This window comes from Harpia harpyja, chromosome 9 (genome assembly GCF_026419915.1).
Source record: "Harpia harpyja isolate bHarHar1 chromosome 9, bHarHar1 primary haplotype, whole genome shotgun sequence".
NCBI lineage: Eukaryota > Metazoa > Chordata > Aves > Accipitriformes > Accipitridae > Harpia > Harpia harpyja.
The window spans coordinates 2936265-2955087 of NC_068948.1; the positions used below are offsets into that span (position 1 = coordinate 2936265).

An 18823-nucleotide genomic window follows, 5' to 3' on the forward strand; every position below is an offset into this window, starting at 1 on the left:
ACAAGCCACAATTAAGTTGGGATGTAATCCATCCATATCAGCACTGTATTAATTTTAAAAAAGCAACATTTGTACAGGAATATCAGTCAATCACGTCGTAATTACAAGTATGGTTGTCAGTTATGAGTTAAACAATTTCTTACACAAACAAAACTAAACATAGAACAAGCTGCATTTAAAAGTTTACATTGGAGTAAAAACACAAAGAACAATAAAAAAATCTGAAGTAAGCGTGAACGAGATGCATGCAAAGAGGTGTAGATAGGTACAAATTGTACACCTTACTGAGCTAGAGTGCCAAGACGCAGTAGTATTGCTTCTTTTTCCCCCGTTATAGTAAGTTAGCTTCCAGTAACAGATGTAGTTAGTTCACAGACACGTAATATACAAGAGTAATCTCATCCTGCTACGCTTCACTTGACAATGACTCTAGAGGAAAAACACGGGTCCTACGAGATACCTTCCTCTGCACAGGCTGCCTCCCTGCTCAGGACAGTAGTAACACCAAGATCTTCCAAACCCTGTGCAAATGGCAGGAGACTTCAGTGATGGAAAAAAAATCATTTGTTCATCAACTCTCGACAGCAACTCCTGGATGTGAGCTGCTTTTAAAAGCGCTTCTCCCTGACCTCCCCCTCGGTGGTAACGTGCAAAACAAGTGACAGACTGGTTAGGCAGTGTGGGTTGGTAATTCCAGTGGCATGTCCCGAGTCCAATGTTCAGTATGGAGGTGTGTACAGCAAAGCCGTTTGCCCGCTCGCATTGGAGGGCTGGAACGCACCCGCCCTGCCGAGCAGATGGAGACGGCGAGGCCGGGCGGCGCTCCCGAGAACGCGAGCGATATGGGCGCCGCTCGCGTCTCGGATCGCACCAGCCCGCTCTGCGGCCGGCTGCACGCATCCTGACAGCCCTGTGTGCTGGCAGCGGGTCCCTCGACTACCTTTTCCCAGCAGACACTCTGCCCCGGCAAGGGAATGGCAAACCTCCGGGCTAGAGGGGGGATGAGCTTTTGGAAGAGAGCTCGTATGAAGAACAGTGTTTCGCTGAACACAGAGGGATTGGAAATTCATAACAGACTGGAGTTTATTTCAGTGTTACCTGTCCAGGTGTATATTTTACAGTTAAACACTTCCTAAAACTACAATAAAGCTGTGGTGTTTGGTATGAGTATTTCAGAAACTGGCACCATTCCTAAGTTTGCGGTGCCACAGAAAACGGAGACAAAAAGAGTTGTACTCCCCCAGCTCACCCCAAGCACTTGCCTTGACTCACTGCAGCACTGACACAAGTCTGATCAAGCTGCAGGAGACAAAGCTCTGCTTTGAAACATTAAAACGTATTTGCTCTCATCAGAAGCCTTCCCATTTAAAAAAAAAAAAAAAAAAAGCTTTAAGGAATCATAGGGAGATTTTCCAGAAAACTGTCACAGGAAACACTTCAGCTCCTCCCTGGTGCCTGTTTGCTTGTTAAAAGTCAATCGAGTGTCCCTTTATTTGCAATTGTCACATGCACAATTGGGTTCCATTCATAAAGTCCAGAAATGTAAATGTGCCTGTGTGGAATATTACAGCAGGTTTCAAAGCTGGAGGTGCTCGTCTGTACTGTTTAATAGTCACAAACAAGGCAAGGTAAGATGAGACACCTGCTAAAGCAAGCCTATGCTAAGGTACTGAGAGCGTAGGTGACATCCGTTTCTTTCCCTGGGGTGCGTGTGGGGAAGAGTGGGGGTGATGGCCAAGGGTAAACCAAAATCCTAGGCTAGAAGCCGCTTGCGTGTCTTAGACAGAAGATTGCACTCCGAAAGTCTCCTGAGAGGCGTACACCATGTACAGGAACCCATCCTCGTCCTTCTCGCTCTCGTACACCTCGGATATGGGTGTGGAAACGCTCACCATGCTGTGTCCGTTCACCAGGAGGAAGAACGCCTGGTTGGAGTTCAGCTGCAGGCGTCGCCTGTTGGGGGGAGGTTGGGGGAGCGGAGGGGGGAAGGAGTTTGACAGTGATGACTATGCATTTCCACTCACATTAACAAAGGCTTTAGGACAGACAGCAAAACAAAGTCCTCCAGCACTGACAGCAGGAAGATGTCCCCACCCGAAGCAGCCCTGCCACCGGAGAAGGCATTTGCTTCCCACCTCAAACCTGTATTAAATTCATCTACTAAGTCCAGTCAGATATACCCACTGAGAGAAGCCCTTATTTCACTGGAAAAGCTACGCTCCAGAAGGGCATTAAACTGAAGCGAAAAGGAAGAGGTACTCCTTGCCAGCATGATCCCTGTACAACCAGCAAACACGCAAGGCCTGCGGGACCTCTGCCTTGCAGCTCAGCTCAACAGCATCTCACTGGAAATGTAAACTCAGCCTGACCTTGAGAGATCCGTGTGAAGACGGGGAGGGAGGACGGGCAGAGCTGCCATGCGAAGGCCCTGGACCTTTTAAACTCGCTTTGCCAGCAGCTCTGTAACAGCCTGCATTTAACCTTTGGAGCATCTTGCCCCCTCTTCTCCTCCCTCCCAGAAGAAGCATCGTGGGAAGGGCAGAGAGCAACAGACTTCACAGGCTGCGTGGCACAGTGAACATCTAACTTAGGGGTTTCCCTTGGATCATTCATTCCGGTTGGGGGGAAATAGGTATTTCTGCCAAACTGCCCACTGGAAAGCAGGTTCGCAGAGAGGAGCTCTCTTACTACTTCCTAAACCAAGTAAGCAAGAGGAACTCAGATACGTGGAGGTGCAACCAAAGAAAGAAGGAAACAACAACAGATCAGAAGAGCTTCCTGCTGCATCCGCTCGCTGCTGAGGGGCAGCAGCAGCTGGAAACAAGGATTTATTTAGCCTCCCAGCCACAGCCCTGGAAAGGGACCCTTCCAAAACCAAGCTCTAATCACTCCAGAGACAGCAGGCTGAGAGAAGGCAGTGGCTGTCTGAGGGTTGGGAAGGACAGGCTTTGCTATGCACAAGAGGGGCTGGCTGAAGACCAAGTCCAGCTGGTACCAAGTCACCTATTAACAATGAAGCCAAAGAAAAAAGGTTGGGAAAATCCTTCAGCTTGCTGTTAACCTTTTTGCCCAGGGCCTTTAATGTTCATGAGAAATTCTGGAAGACTTGAACAATCTGGCTCCTGCTTCCAAAACCCTATCTCGTTTTCTTACTCATGTAAGAGCTGGGATTTGCTTATGACAGACAGTTTTTGTACAAGCCTCTGAGGCAGGGAATTGTCTGGACATGTGAGACAACTCTCAGTTTTTACAGTTTGTGGCCTCCATGAACTAGCTCCCTGTACACCATGACCAACAAAAAGCAAAATCTGGTTTGCTGCTAACTTCCAAGTTTACTGCTTGAGAACTCTTACTAATCAAATATTCCTTCAAGCCAGGAGAAATGCACTGCTAGCAGAACTTCTGACCACAATTTTAGACCACACAACTTCCACTCCATGGCTATTTCCCCTTTGCCTTTTCTTTTAAGCAAAGCTCAAGTACCAGAGCAGGGCAGTACTCAAGCCACAGTGCGCAAACAGCTGGGACAAAAAGACACTGGTCTGAACATGTGTTTTTCAGGCCTCAACACTGTCATTGAGGGAAACCTCATCTCACAATCAAAGTATGCCAACATCAACCCTAAGCAACAGCTCAGAGCTCTGGCTATGAGCCAGAACTCCCCCTCCAGTGGGTGGGAAGAGGCAGGCACTCTGGAGAGAGACTCCCAGGCGGAACACCAAGAAGGCATCCTAAAATAGCCAAGCAGGAAGTGCTGGAGTCCTGGGCCAGAAGCACCCATATTAGACAGGGATTTGCAGCCCTTGACTTCCTCCTACATCTCTGGGAACCAGTTATTTCTCTTGAAAGCACACTAACAGCTCAGCTCTTTTCAGAGTTTTTTTCCAGCAAAGCCAAAGGAAAAGCACCTTCTCATGAATTTGTCCTAGTGATGATACCAAGCGCTCATTAGATGAATTTTCCATTTAAAGAGCTCCCAAATGCACACACCAGGTGGGGAATTAACAAAGAATCATAGTCTTAGGTTGATGCAGCTTACACTGAAATCACAGCATACTACCTGATAATTTTGATTAGCTCGCTCATGTTGACATGATCTGGCACCAGGAACTTGGTCTTATCCAAAACTGGAAGCTGCTTCTCTCCCTTGTACCTTTCAATGATCACCTAAGCAGAAACACAAAAAGAAAGGAGCAGAAGATGTGAAAGGCAGAAACGGTGTCTGGTGCCTTCACCTCACCCCTCCATTTTGAACACAGCAAAGTACCGGCATTTATGCTAAACTCCATTTCCTTTCATTTGTGAATGCAGTATCTCGAATCTGAAAAGGAACAATTACAATTATCTTCACGTGCTTCTCTTGTTCTGTTTGCAAGAGTCACTGCACTAAGGGGTAACAAACAGGGATTTAACAGCACACATCCACAGCTTCAGTGCGGTTTTAGAACAGTTCATTTGCTGGAATAATTTAATCTAGCACTGAATTACCCAGCAACAAGGAAACCCTAGAAAAGATAAAGCACACTTCCCTCTAACACATTACAGTGGCTGACTGGAGGCTTGGGCTGCTACAGAAGTCTGCAAACTCAAGCAGTTTTCACTAGAATTTCTCCTGTTTCAGGCCATCCCTTTCTAAGAACTACACCTCCAGATTAGTACGCTATTCCATCCACCTTCCATGCTTACTCTAATGCATGAGAGAAAGCTACTTTTGAATGGTATAAAGCCTCAAAGGAGAGAATTTCCTCCTCCTTAATCTCAAGACAGCATGCTTAGGAACCAGTAATTCTGCCAAGACTGTTATGTAGTAACTACTTAATTCACGAGGAAATTGCAGATTTTCCAATTTAAGAAGCATCCTGCCCAGCAACTGTATGCAGTTCCTGCTTTTAAGAAATGATCTCAGAATTCATGCACTCCCGTTTCCACAGCCATGTGGGTTTTGTTGTTTTTAAATCAACGGTAGCTACGTGACACCATTCACTTGGATCATTTCCATGCTCACGGGGCCTGGCTGTGTTGATATTCAAAAGTTGCACAGGTGAAGAGATACTAAGCCAATTTAATTATACCAGAGAAAGACTTCCTTACACCAGTTTAAATAAATGCTGGCTCATTCTGGAAAAAAGACAGGTCTATTTTTAAAAAGGTAGACCATAACCAATAGATAATATTTTCAACAGCAAAATGAAGGATGTTGACAGCACAGCAGGGATTTACCACCTAGCGTGACATTGCCATCTTATCTCATCCAGAACTGCTAATGATAATAACAAGGCAGTGACTCAAGCTAGGACATGGACAGGCAACAACAGCAAGCCTCCAGCTCCTCCTCTGCCATAGTTGGGAGTTTGCATCACTGCATCTTCAGCAAGTTACTTAGGTACCTCTGAATTTTTGCTAGTATTATGTCCATGGCTGACTTAAAATGAGAGCTTTGCTATAAATCAATGGCTTTCAATGTGTGGTCACAGAGCTTGGGGATTACGGCTAAGTGATCTGTGAAAGGTGGGTGAAAAAGCAATCTTCTTTCAGGAAACAGATTTGTTAGGAGAGGGCCTTTTGGGAAAACTGCACATTCCAGAAAAGTCAGAAAATCTCTGCTGTAAACTATTACTTGTTCCCACACCCAGCAGCAACAGCTTTGATACGATGTAGTTTAAAGCTAAAGGAAAGCTGAAAACCTTTCGGTTTCTATTTGACATGGAGGCAACAACTGCTTCTGTTAATGAACTTGCACTGGAACTGCAGACGGTTTGCAAGCAGTTTGTTCACAGAAGAATTTCCACTCACAGGGCTCATCAGCTCTCATCGGCTCTCATCACTGAGAGCCAAAGGCTGAGGTGTCCGATTAAGTTCTCTCTTCTGCCCCCCAAGATGTCCTGAGACCTTCCCTGTTCCACCAAATGGCCATAAGGACAGTTGCATTTATTGCTTACTGCAGCGACAGCCATCACACAAAAGCCCACCGGTTGTGAAGAACTCATCAGCAATACATCACAATTCCTGCCTTTTGCTTCCTAGGATGCTTTGCTTTGCATTTGTAAACTTGAGGATGCCATAAATGAAAGAAAATAAAAATTCAGGCAGCATTTGGAGATGACCAGCTAAAGAAGAGTGACAAGGTGAGGGCTGATCTCCTCTTTGAGGTGAGGTGGAAGGGTTTGACAGCCAAGCAAAGACCTGGAGACCTCAAGCAAAGGCCCGTTTCCCAGAAGGCAAGTGTTTCTGTCTTTCTCAGCACAGATTGGTGATGAAAGCCGTATCTGTCTCTACATTACTGTGTATTCTTCTTGGTTCGCCTCTGCAGACTCTTCTTTTGGAGAGGAAAAACACTGAGATGGATGAGAAGAGCTGAACACTCAGGAGAATCTCAGAGCTCAGCCGGGGCATGGTTTTCTTTGAAGTTGCAACATGCAACTTCAGTACACAGGAAACCCCATTTCCTCCAGTCCCCAGCTAGCACCTTGCTCCACCACGCTGGCTGCCAGTTACTAGTTTGAGAATGGTTCTGAAATCTAGGCTTAACGACCCTGAATGGCAGAATTTTCATTTGGTCTCACCGGGACAGCTCTTTTACAGGTTTCTAACTACTAAAAGAACATGAGACTGGAAACTGAAGTGAAAAATGGAAAGAACGAGACTTACTGGTATTTTAGTTGGATGCTGATCTCGAATCAGTCGTACATCTTCCACTCTCTGCTCTGCAAGAGATTAAAAAAAAGTCTGGTCAAACATCTACACTTAATGCTGTTATTACCTTATTTCTCCACCACTGAAGAGAGGGAGTGCGTGGCAGTAAAAGCCACAAAAGCAAATTCAGGCAAAGCAGTTTTCAAATGGGTCAGCACTGTCACAATTAAAACCTCTCCTTTGACAGATGATCCTTTGCTCTTTAACCCAAAGTGACAAGTACTGCATGCACGCTGCCTGGGACTCCTAGAAAATGTTAAAGGTGATAGCTTCCTCCCCCCACGCACCTCATTTTCTGCCCACTAAAACAGACATTTAATCTCATAAATTTATGACATCAAATTACACCACCCAAGTTAATGACTAAATATCCTGTACTATTCCTGCGAGATCCCAGAAAAGGATGTTGTCAACAATTACTTGAGAGCTAAGACTAGCTGCAGCCTGGCAGCATCAGCTTACGCTGTGCATTCTAGTATTACCAAATTACAGTTTTCTATTTTGATTATGCCGCACCCATTGTTGCAGAAGCTGTTGGTAGGTTCTTGTGTACCCAGACATTTCACTGCTCTCTGTGCCAGTTTTCAGGATGAAGTTCACCTCTCCTCAGACATAAATATTAATAGCACAGATATTATAAACCAGGCTAAAGTACACGTCTGAGCCAAAGTAAACAGGCACAGTTGCTTTTAGAGGCAGTTGTATCTGCTTATACCCTGCCTACTTTCAGATTCAGTGAACTCAGTTTTAACCTCTCCAGTTCTTTTGAGCGGGTCGGGGCTTTCCAGGCCATCTCCATCTTATAAACACCTCTCAGAGAGAAGATTTAGTGTTGCATCACAGCTTTAACAGACACCTACCTAGGGAGAGGTGCTGCTCACGGGAGAAGAAGAGCTTAGATCAGCACTCGTCAGCCTAACTTGTTGCTGGTATGCTAATGCACAGGACACACTACCTGTCCCGCCACTCAGCAATAACATCAGTCAGCTCTCCATTAGTCCATATTAAGTTTGTGTGCATGAAATACATCTCTGCGCCTTTTTACAAGCTCAGTAAGGAAATGCAACTCACGTGAATCATGGTTTTAAGCTGGAGGTGAATCAAGCAGAACTAAGGCAAGGAGTATGCAAAGCCTTCACCTGACTGCAAGACCGAGAACCTGAAAGCCATCCTGCTTCACATCTCACAGCCCAAGCCGCGCTCTTACAGACCAGCATTAACACTTCAAGGGCAGAGATTACTAGCTAATTAAAATACTTTTTAAGATTAACCAGAAACGCAAGAGATATGGGGAGTACATGAGATCAACCTTCAACCTAGCAAGCGCAAAGAGGTTTGACTAACTTTTCAACTGAAACAGGTTTTTTCACGGCAATGTAATTCAGCAGAACTCCCTGGAGTAGAAAAAACATAAACTGGACAAATCATTAGGATGATTGTATATGGCGTGTTCAAAATCAGGCTTCAGTCAGCCACAGATAAACACTGTTCTCTGACGACATTAGTTGCAGTGGCAACTGCTTGGCTGCCATCCTAGCTGAACTTAATACCTGCAATAGAGGCTGCTGACAGGCGATGGGGTCAACAACAGTTTTGGAAGACTCCAAGAAAAGGGGCAGCTTAAACGCAGACTTTGTTAGATCAAAATTCTCTCCGCTTCAATGTGGGGAACAGCTTACATTTAACAGAACAGCAAAGGCAAGGGTGGGCGCACCAGAAAGCTCTCATAAGCAGCTTGACTTTAACCCAAAGACAGAAGGAAAAGAAAATCTGGATCAATTACTTCCACCAATTCCATTTTACGTACGGGATTTTATAGTTCACGCAGAAATAGGTTACGCTGCCAGTTCTTGTTACCCTTGGAGCATTTCAGCCTACCTCACTGACACACATGAACAGATACTGAGCTCTTTGATTGCTTCGGTCCCAACCTAAGCACAGAAAGAAGTGTTGGCACCGCTCTATCAAGGCTCTTCCTTCTAGAAAGAGACTAATCTCATTTGCCCAGCCATCATTACACAGCTCTTTTCGATGCCTTGCTAGTTTTCAGTAACTAAATGGAGATAGGAGGCATACATCCCAGTCCACTCGCAGCTCCCCGCGTAGAGAATTCCTCATACCACGCCAAGCACCAAACTGCAAGTGGAGCTTAATTCTCCTGTCAATAGCGCAGACGAAGCCGGACCCTGAGCAGACACGTCGGGGAGGGAAGGGCAGGCCCAGCTCCTGGCACACAACGCAAAGTGATGTTTCCAGGCTCCTGGGAATTCTGCAGTCGATAATGGATGATGCGGAGAGGCGATCTCCCTTCCCCAAACCCCTCTCCCAACGCAGCGCAGAGCTCGCCCCGGCGCAGCGACTGCTACCCACCTCCACACCTCCCTCACCATCCCCCCGAACACCCAAAAAAGACCCCTGCCCCAAAACTTCCAGCCTGTCGCCCCACGGCAGAGAGGCTCGCCCGCCCTGCCGGGGCAGAACAAGCCCCGCGGCCGCGCAGGGGAGCGGAGGCCGGGTCGGGGTTTGCTCCCATTTCAGCCCCGAGCAGGCGGCGACTCCCCTTTCCCCCCCAGCAGCCGGGGACAGCGGCGCAGCCCTCGGCGGAGCGGCACAGCGACGCCGGTGACCGGGGCAGGGCGGCCGGGCCCGCTCCGGCCGCGGACCCCCCCCCCCGCCTTGTCAGCGGGAACCGGCCCCGGTGTTGCGATCTGAAGGGCTCTTAACGAGATCTGCCCCCTCCCCGCCTCGCCGATTCCGCCCCGCAGCGAGGGCAGCCGCCGCCGGCCTGCCCCGCCGGCCGCCCCTGCAGCCCGCCCGCCCGAGCGACGAGGCCCGGAAGGGGCCGGGGAAGCCGGCGGACGGTGTCAGCGACTCTGCCCCGCCGCGTCCCTTCCCGGGGAGCTCACCGAAGGTGCGGCGCTGCTTGAAGCTCTTCTCCGAGGGCATGGCGGCGGCGGCTCGGCCTCAGGCCCGGCGGCAGCTCTGCGCGGCGGCGGCGGACAACTCCGAGTGCCGGCGCCCGCCCCCCGCCGCCGCCACCGGCGACTCCGCCGTCAGCTGACGCCGCGCGTCACGGCGGGGCGGGCACCGCCGCGGCGACGCCGACATCTTGAGTGTGGCGGGGGGGGACCGCCTGCCGCCTCCCCGCCACTGGTCCTGCGGGGTACACGGCCATGGCCGCCTCAGAGTGCCCAGCCGGTGTCGCCCTTCAGTGACACACCGCCATGGCCGCCTCAGAGTGCCCAGCCACTGTCATCCCTCAGCCGAAGACAGCCATGGCCGCCTCAGAGTGCCCAGCCACTGTCACCCTTCAGTGACACACCGCCATGGCCGCCTCAGAGTGCCCAGCCAGTGTCACCCTTCAGTGAGACACGGCCATGGCCGCCTCAGAGTGCCCAGCCAGTGTCATCCCTCAGCTGAAGACAGCCATGGCCGCCTCAGAGTGCCCAGCCAGTGTCATCCCTCAGCTGAAGACAGCCATGGCCGCCTCAGAGTGCCCAGCCACTGTCACCCTTCAGTGACACACCGCCATGGCCGCCTCAGAGTGCCCAGCCACTGTCATCCCTCAGCCGAAGACAGCCATGGCCGCCTCAGAGTGCCCAGCCACTGTCACCCTTCAGTGACACACCGCCATGGCCGCCTCAGAGTGCCCAGCCACTGTCACCCTTCAGTGACACACCGCCATGGCCGCCTCAGAGTGCCCAGCCAGTGTCACCCTTCAGTGAGACACGGCCATGGCCGCCTCAGAGTGCCCAGCCAGTGTCATCCCTCAGCTGAAGACAGCCATGGCCGCCTCAGAGTGCCCAGCCAGTGTCACCCTTCAGTGACACACCGCCATGGCCGCCTCAGCAACATACGTCCATGGCCGCCTCAGAGCGCCCAGCTGGTGTCCCCCCTCAGTGACATACAGCCATGGCCACCATGGGGCACCCTGACATGCCCCCCTCTCAGCAACACACAGCCATGGCCATCTTGGAGTGGCCCACCATGTCCCCCCTCAACAACATATGCTCTTAAGCAACTTTGCCTCTGTGCAGAGATGCAAGTTCAGTGATTTGCCTTCAGCATACACAGACATGAGTATGAGAGGGCCGTGGTAAAGTTTATGTTCGGGGAACAAAATTTCAGGAGCAGGTGTTCCAATTCACTTCGAAGCCCACCACCCGGTCTCGTGCCGTTTGTCAGGAATTGATTAGATCGCAAACAATTTCAGTCGCAAGCCAAGTTTGCTCGCGTTCATCCTGCAGATACCACGTCGCGATTAAAAATGCCCAACTGTTTCCTCCTTTAGCAGCTTTCTGACACAAGCTGTTGGCTGTAGACTTTCAGCTGCCTTTCTTTCTCTTTCTCTCACATATGTTCCCAGCACCATGTTTTGAAATACAAGAACGATTTTGCAGCAATAGGGCTACACAATCCCACTGTACAATCCAACTTCTGCAGCTGAAGGGACAGGGAGTTGCAGCCGGCAGTGTCCTTGTGAGTATAGGGAGAAGGACTGTTTTCTAACCAGCTTAGAGATTATCAGGGGTTTTGCATTTTTGGGGGTGGAACGATGCATTGGAGTTAGGGTGATGCTGCGCTCACATGCTGGAATGAGGGTTCGTTACCTAATTTAGTGATTCAGGGTCATACAGTTCCTGTGGCTGTATAATTATAGGATGAGACCATTAAAGGTGTGACTAACCAAGGAAAGAAAAACACCCCTAAGGTCTATGAATGCTCTATCCATCACATCACTATCCAGAGACAGCAGGTGAGACATCATGGATGATCATCAGAAGGCTGATACATCTGAAACTAGCAATCCCGAAATTCTCTTTCAACAGAATTCTTTCTTATTTAAATGACTGCCCTTTGAAAAACATTTTCTGGGCCACGCTCTCAGAATTGCTTTCTCTCAGGGTCTGCGGGCAGGAGGACAAGCCCCGGCAAAACCACGTAGTATTGTTTTTGGGGCGTACAGGTGAGTCCCGGTGGCAGGGCCAACAATACCGAGCGCTGCGTGTTGTGCGGTTTTCATCCACGCTACCAACTGTTAGCAGGGCTGCAGCTCAGGCTGAAAGCATCCATATGGTGCTTAGGAAGAGCCACAATCAGAGTATCTGCTGACAGGCTGGGCTATCACATGTTCCGCTCATGAATAATCTGCAGAGACTGTGAGAAGGAAAACTTAGATCCACACCGAGACTCGCTTGACCTTTCCCTCCTCATCTCAGCCTTCGCCTATGTCTGCGTGTCGACAGCACAGACAGTTGGCAGGTCTGGATTTGAGAAAGGTGTTAGGCGCAGTTGGAATGACAGCATGGACATAGCCTTTGGGACCAGCTCTGCCTAAGCGCAATTCTCCATCCCTAGTGAGAAAATGCTGCTTTTGAAAATGCTTTTCCTTCAAACTTGGTGACTACGCTGGAACAGAGCCCTTTAAAAATCTAGCCCGCAGAGCATTTTATTCTAGTCTTAGAACACTTCACAAAGCATTTAATCTGAAGAAGAGGAGACATTATATCGCCTTCAAATATGCGAAAGGTTGCTGCAGAGCAGGAGGGAGTTAGCTATTCTTTGCATGCAGTGAATCTTGAACAAGAAATAACGAGCTTACATCTTAGAAAAGGTGATAGAAATTAAACGTCGGGTTAAGGGTAAGAATAGTTGAGTGCTGGAACTAATTGCCTAGGAAAGCAGTGGAACAGTCACCATTGGATATTTTTATTTAACAAGAAACTAGTAAAACATCTGTTCCGAAGAGTTTAGGCAGAATAGTTCTTATCTCAGGGAGAAGGATAGGCTAAACAATCTCTTACAATACCTGTCAGCCCTAGTTTTTCACGAAGCAAAAGAGATGCGATTTGCCCAAACTTACAAAGCAGGTTAGAGGTTACAAACCCTAACTGGGTTTGGATTCCAGCTCAGATCCTCCTGTCTGCACCCTAGGCAGCAGGCTATACTAAATCTTAAGTTGGAAGTAAAAAAAAGCGCCAGGTTTTCCCAACTGTTGGATCTTCCACAAGGTTGGGGGTTTTCTTTTGTTAAAAAGCCAGTATGAATGGTGACTCCAAACCCTAGCTGGTATTTACAGCATCTCCCTGGGGAAAAACTCCCACTTTTCCTATTTTTTCCATATGAACTGCTTCACAACAAAGTGAGTGTATTTCACGATCAGAATTATAAACCATCCCCTCGTTTCTCTTCTACAACAGTACTGAAAAGGCTTTTTACAGCGAATAGACGAAGCTATTCCTCTGCAGTGCTACACCCTTGCTGGAAGACAGCACTTGAGTGTCTAGGGCCATTAGCTCAGCAGCTGTCAGCAGTATTAAATTCACCAGAAACATGGAGAGAAAACCCCCATAAAAGACAAGGAAGGACGCTGTGCTGAGAGTAACTTGCATTTAAACCTGAATCAAAATACCTTCCCTCAGTTATTTTCTCATGAATTGTTCTTATTGATCTAGCGCAGGTAAAGATCAATGTGGGCCTTGATTTTTTTAACACAGTGTGCAGCCATTACCCAGCTACTATTGGAGATTTTCAGACAGAAGCAGATCGTAGTGAATTGTTTGCAATGCCTTAAAATAACTCTTCTGACAAGTTTTAGTCTTACATTTGTCTTAAGATGGTGACTACCCTATGAACAAATTCCCAAACTTCAGGTTTCTCCGCGGAAGTCACCTTCTGAGTTAGGAGAACTCTAGCAAGAAATGATGAGAATGACAAAATATCTCTCTTTTGTGTGGATATAAAAGTGTAATTTGAGAAAAGTGAAACTAAAGAAACCACTCGCAGAACATTTTCCCTGTGGGGGTTTTCTCTGAGGTCTAACAACAGATGAGCCTGCCGCTCAGTGGGAATGCTACCACTGTCTACTCTATCTGGCCACCTATTTCAGAAGACTCTTGGAATATAACACTTTCAAGATTATTAGACAGATGCTTTTCTGGATGGTAAATCCAAACTAACACACAGATGTATGCAATGTTGTCACAAAACCATCATTTTCTTAGAATGTTTGGCTAAAAACTCATTGCACTCCCCATGCAGGAAGTATTGCCCAAGACATTGTTGCCATGTACCGTAACCCTGACATCAGTTACTGCTGCTACTGCTGTTCCAGCAAACTTTTTTTGGCTTCAGCATCAAGTTTTAAATGGGAGCCATTGGTTTCACAAGGAAACACAGTAAATCAGTTGGTGTACGCAACAATAACTTATGGTTATATACCACCTTTCACTCAAAAAGATCCATAACCTCTTGGCAAGCAGTAAAAACAGTGTGAGCACAGGAGGCATAGCAGGGAAATTGTGTAATAATACAGCATGCAACAAAGTCTTCCACTGTTTTTTAATACTCCTAGGATTTAAGCAATTCCACACATATTCAAATATTAACCAAGTACTACGTAGCCTGTGGCTTCAGTAAACACCCTCCTTATTTACATCCTGAGAAACTGAGGCATGCAGAGGTTCAGTGAGCTGCCTGTGATTGCACAACCATTGCTCAGCAGCCGACCCAGTAATAGCATCTCAAACACCTGACTGCCTGTCCCATGATCTGTCCTGGACAGGATAACGCTTCTGCAAACTGAGCTGCCAGAGGTGCTGGACACAATGAAATTGTTCAAGCTGGACCGTGGCCAAAGCTGAAAGAACAACAACGGCTTCTAGTAGAAGTGCTATAAAGTCTTTGGTGACCCCAAGCACTCATGACCACAGCTGACCTTCAGATCGATTAACACCTCGTTGCAAGGTCAGTATGTTGCAGAAAGACCATACCTTCTTTCATAAAGAAAGGGCACTGAGCTCAGCTCTGAAGCAGAAGGATGCAAAACACTTCCTGAGTCATCAGCAGCATTTTCTGCAGTGCTCTGGATTTTCCCTGAAGAGCCCAGTCTGTCCACTGATCAGTTTATCCTGCAAAATCTGGTGAGATCAATGTCCAAACAGAAAGGAAGAAGGTGGGAAATACTAAAATCAGGATGAGAAGAGCTATTTTCTGGCTTAAAATACCAAGGAAAGGGTATCTGAGATGAAAATATGTACATCACAAAAACCAAAGCAAAATTCTTTGGTCTTTCTGTTGAAATATACTCTCTTCGAAGTGTCCTGCCTCCAACAATGCTTATTACAAAGCAGAAATCGCACTGCAGGCTTATGCCAGAAAAACATGCTGCAAATACTTTGTGTGGCAAACAGGGCTTGCAAAGAGGGTTTGTTCATCTGTCTCAGCCAGCCTTGCCATACTTTTCTGTCCCTCTTGCCAAATGGAAAATAAATAATTCTCTCCTAGCTGTTCAGGTTATAATTGGCTAGATATGCCATCAGCTGGCTCATCCCTGCTCAGAGGCTGGGAAGGCGTAAACACTTCCAGGATTACAGAAAATGAGGACACTAACTTTGGGACAAATCCAAAGCCCTTTAGAGTGAGCGTGAAGACTAATTGACTATAGCGAGAGCCGCATCAGCTCCTTAATTGCTGAAGGGGAATGAAACAATAAAAATTCCCCTTTTAGTACATCCTTTTTCAAGAGCCCCGTGGTAATGGCTGCAAGCTGCCTGCCTGAAACGGCAGGACTGGAAAGCTCCGGGCTATTAATCTGGTAATGTTTACAAAGAAAGGTGCTCAGACACTTGGTAGCGCCACAGAGGATGGGAGGTGATGATAACGCACTTTTACTGTTTTCCCTATCGTCACAAATAAAGCTGGCTGATTCAGATAATGGATTCAGTAACACAGAGGAGAAAGTGCCGATTTTATAGTCTGATGGCAGGGTGGTAAACACTGAAGTTGTAAGTTATATTCCGTTATCAGCACTCCGTTCTGCACCAGCTCTCTGGCTTCTGGGGCCCGAAGACCTTCACTGCCGCCCAGCCTCCAAACTCTCTGCTTGTAACTGTCGTGTGATGCTCCGCAAGAACAGCACTGGAAACCTTTTCTGTCTGGGTCTTGAAACTTGGAGTGGAGATAATGATTGTTTCTCCTCTCTAATGTGATGAGAGGCTGGGGTTCCCCCACTCTGCTCCATGGGAAGGGGAAATGCGGTCAACCCCGAGCACTGAGAGCCCACAGGGCTTGTTGCATTGCCTCTGACTTTGCTGGGCTTTGCTCCCTGCCAGGTGACATCAGTGCATCGTGGAGATGGGCACTGCCTTTCAGCCGGACAGACTTTTCCCCTTCTTCCTCTTAATCTGGAGGAAATGGGCGTGGAGTGATGGATCTCCATGGGAACTGGCATGGATTTATGATGGGCTGTCCTGCCTTCTGCTGGGTTGGACTGGAAAGGGGGTCAGTGGGGCAGGGGGAAGGTCTGATCACCGAGGGATGGAGCAGGACGCCGTGGCTCAGCAGCCGTGAAGCCAAGGCTGTGGGATAAGGCTATAGGGGTCAGGTGGGTGAGGGAAAGGGAGAGAAGGTTGTAGGGTGCTTAGGCACAGCGGGAGCATTCGGAGGAAAAGGAGAAAGAAGAAAGTCCAGATAAAAATAGAAAATGCAAAAGAGGGAAAAGCATGTGTGTGCTGTAGACTGCTGAGTTTCTGCTCGAGGCAATGTCACCAAGGACATCCTTTGTTTCATTCACATGAAAATCCTTGCCATCAGTACTTTTCCTGTCCTCTCCATGAATCCATCAGTTCCTAAACAAACAGACATGACAAGGCCTTCTAGAGCTGTGTCAGAAACTTTGAGTACCAGCTGAGCGTAATGTAACATGGGGGAAAAGTCATGTGATTCAGTACAGGTGGTAAACAGCTACAGACATATTTCCAAACAGCTGATATTTGGTTTAGGTGACTCATTGTCCATGTGCTTTGTTTTAGATGCTTGGAGCAGCTTTTCTTAATTTAATCAGAACTGTGGGCACTAAACTTGTCCGTCACTGGAGCCCCAAAGGATTAGGACACTATTAAAAATGACATCCTCATTCTGCACGTGGGCAGTGTTGGAGGGAGGAATGCAGCGGTTCAGGCTGTAAGAAGCCGTGCATTTACTCATCCTGTGGTTGCAGCAATTTTGTTCATACCAAAAGCCTTGCAGCCTGGACTCATCATCTGATCATCCCCTATGCATAGCCATCCAGATCCTTGGAAATCAGGGTATTGTCCCCCTGACAACAAGAGCTGCCCGCTAGACCCTTGGCAAAATCCTTGGGCTGTCCAACGCAACCCAAACATCTCTTCTTGTCTGGTGGGACTGATGTCCAAAAGTCTGTTCCTCCTTCATCTTCTGCCAGTCGCTCGCTCTGCAGGCAAACAACCTCCCTGCAGTGATCCTTGTGGGCGAGGTTTGGAGACTTTCTGCATCAATTAAATGTCTGTTTTCCCGTTGTCTTCCAATTTAGGTATTTGTTGCTTGATTGTCATGGTGACCGCTGCCTTGAGACCCTCACTGAGGGTGAGGCCTGTTTATTAGGATTCACGGCAGCACTGCTGCCGGCATCACAGGGGACCCTCTTCTGCACTGAATGCACGGAGTTAATTTCACTGCAGAAATCCCAGTCGAACAGCGACTCTTCACAGCAGAGGCAAAGGAGGTTAGTTTAATTTTTGTAATTGTGTGGAAACAACTTGATTTCCTTGCGAGCGTCTTGTCAATGCAGCCCTCACAATCCATTCCAGGCCAGCGGAGCTGGATGAGGATGTTGCAGAACCCTGAAGGACCCTTTCAGGAATGCAGCTGTTTTGCAGAACAGCATGGGAAAGAGGAGACATTTGCAAAAAATGTCAGGTCTGCCTTGCAGAAAAGCATGGGAAAAGAATGAATTCGGGAAAAACAAAACAAAACAAAACAAAACACAACCCCAGATAGGTCTCTCCTGCAGAAAAAGGAGCCATTTGCAAAGAAACGAGGTTTCTCAGGCAGCACCCCAAGGAATGGGCGTCGGGGCGGTCCCGGGGGTGCAGAAGGACGCCGCGCGGGAAAATCGTCCTCGAGGAGCCTCGTTAGCGCAGTAGGTAGCGCGTCAGTCTCATAATCTGAAGGTCGTGAGTTCGATCCTCACACGGGGCAGTAGTGGTTTCCTCCTTTTTTTCCCTGCACGGCCCTTCAAGGGAAGGGGGTGTATATATATATATTTTTTTTTTTTTAATCGAATTGCAGCAGGGGGCGGGACCGGGGCGAGCCCCACAGGCCTGGCAGCGGCCTGCAGCGCAGGCCGTTACCGGGCACGGGCACCTCTCCACCGGCTCCCCGCCAGGCGCTCGGTCCCCCCGCACGCTAGGGGGCGAACCCACCCCGGCGGGCTCGACCTCCCGGCTGACTCTTCTTGTCTGGGCGGGGCGGCTAACGGCCCGCGGCACGTTCCTTTATCCGCGGGGGCGTGGCGAGCCGGCGGGAGAGGTGCTGATTGGCGGCGCCGCGCAGGCGGGCGGGCCCGGCGACGCGGTGCGTCGCCGCGCACCGCCCCCCCCCCGCCCCTCGGGGCAGAGCGGTTGCGGCCATGGCGGTGTGCGCTCGCCTCTGCGGGGTGGGCCCGGCCCGCGGCTGCCGCCGGCGGGGAGCGGCCCGGGAGCAGCGGCGCGGTGGCGCCGGCGACAGCGAGCCCGACACCGACACTGACCCCGAGGAGGCGGGCGGCGGCGGTGGCGGCGGCGGCGGCGACGAGGAGGAGGAGGCGGCGGAGCGCATCGAGGGCGGGAGGCCCGCGTCGCATCCCGCTGAGGCCGGCCCGGCCGGGCGGGCCCCGCTGTCTCTTCTGGAGCTGCCCCCCGAGCTTTTGGTGCAGATTTTCGGCTCTCTGCCCGGTACCGATCTGCCCAGCCTGGCTCGAGTCTGCACCACTTTTCGCCGCATCCTCCGCACCGACACGATCTGGCGGCGGCGCTGCCGCGAAGGTACCGCCCGCCCCGAGGTGGGGGGCCGGGGACGCCCTGAGGAGATGGCCCCGGGGGAGGGCGGGTGGTGGTGCAGGGTGGGGGGGGCCTGGAGGATGCAGAGAGGAGGTGGGGCCGGGGGTGCAAGGTCAGGGGCCCGGAGGGTGTGGGGAAGGTGATGAGGTGTGGAGTGGGGGTCCTAAAGGGGTGCAGGAAGGAACTGGGGCCTGAGGGGGTGCGGGTTTTGGAGCTATGAGGGGCGCAGGGATCTGTGTCTGGAGGGTGGAGAAGAGGGCAGCTCTCGCGTCCTCTTGGACACAGTCCCT

At 49.5% G+C, this 18823-nt stretch overlaps 2 protein-coding genes and 1 non-coding gene across 5 annotated transcripts in view; 2 read left to right on the forward strand and 1 right to left on the reverse strand.

Annotated features, from left to right (window-relative positions):
• Positions 1 to 11: 11 nt before the first annotated feature.
• On the reverse strand, positions 12 to 9747 carry MAP1LC3B (microtubule associated protein 1 light chain 3 beta). The gene is made up of 4 exons (XM_052797165.1): positions 9600 to 9747; positions 6649 to 6704; positions 4061 to 4167; positions 12 to 1953 (listed from the first exon to the last, which is right to left on the reverse strand). Exons 1-4 carry the CDS (start codon positions 9637 to 9639, stop codon positions 1779 to 1781), a joined length of 378 nt encoding a protein of 125 aa, XP_052653125.1. The 5' UTR covers positions 9640 to 9747; the 3' UTR covers positions 12 to 1778.
• A 7874-nt stretch (positions 9748 to 17621) lies between these two features.
• Positions 17622 to 17694, forward strand: TRNAM-CAU (transfer RNA methionine (anticodon CAU)). Its single transcript has one exon. It is a non-coding gene; the product is annotated as a tRNA-Met (tRNA).
• A 398-nt stretch (positions 17695 to 18092) lies between these two features.
• Positions 18093 to 18823, forward strand: part of FBXO31 (F-box protein 31) — a 29245-nt gene continuing 28514 nt past the window's right edge. For 2 of the 3 annotated variants that reach the window (XM_052795697.1, XM_052795698.1), the window contains exon 1: positions 18093 to 18518. In XM_052795697.1, coding sequence (XP_052651657.1) covers positions 18125 to 18518 — 394 coding nt within the window. In that variant the 5' untranslated portion in view covers positions 18093 to 18124. Of the gene's footprint in view, positions 18536 to 18823 lie in introns of all 3 variants that reach the window. The other variant, XM_052795699.1, reaches the window with a different exon arrangement.

Coding starts and splice junctions, on each gene's coding strand:
- MAP1LC3B (XM_052797165.1), bottom strand. CDS start 9,639: ATGCCCTCGGAGAAGAGCTTCAAGCAGCGCCGCACCTTCG. Junction 4,168..6,648: donor AGCATCCAACTAAAATACCA/GTAAGTCTCGTT, acceptor GTTTCTGCTTAG/GTGATCATTGAAAGGTACAA. Junction 1,954..4,060: donor GAGCTAATCAAAATTATCAG/GTAGTATGCTGT, acceptor TCCCCCCAACAG/GCGACGCCTGCAGCTGAACT.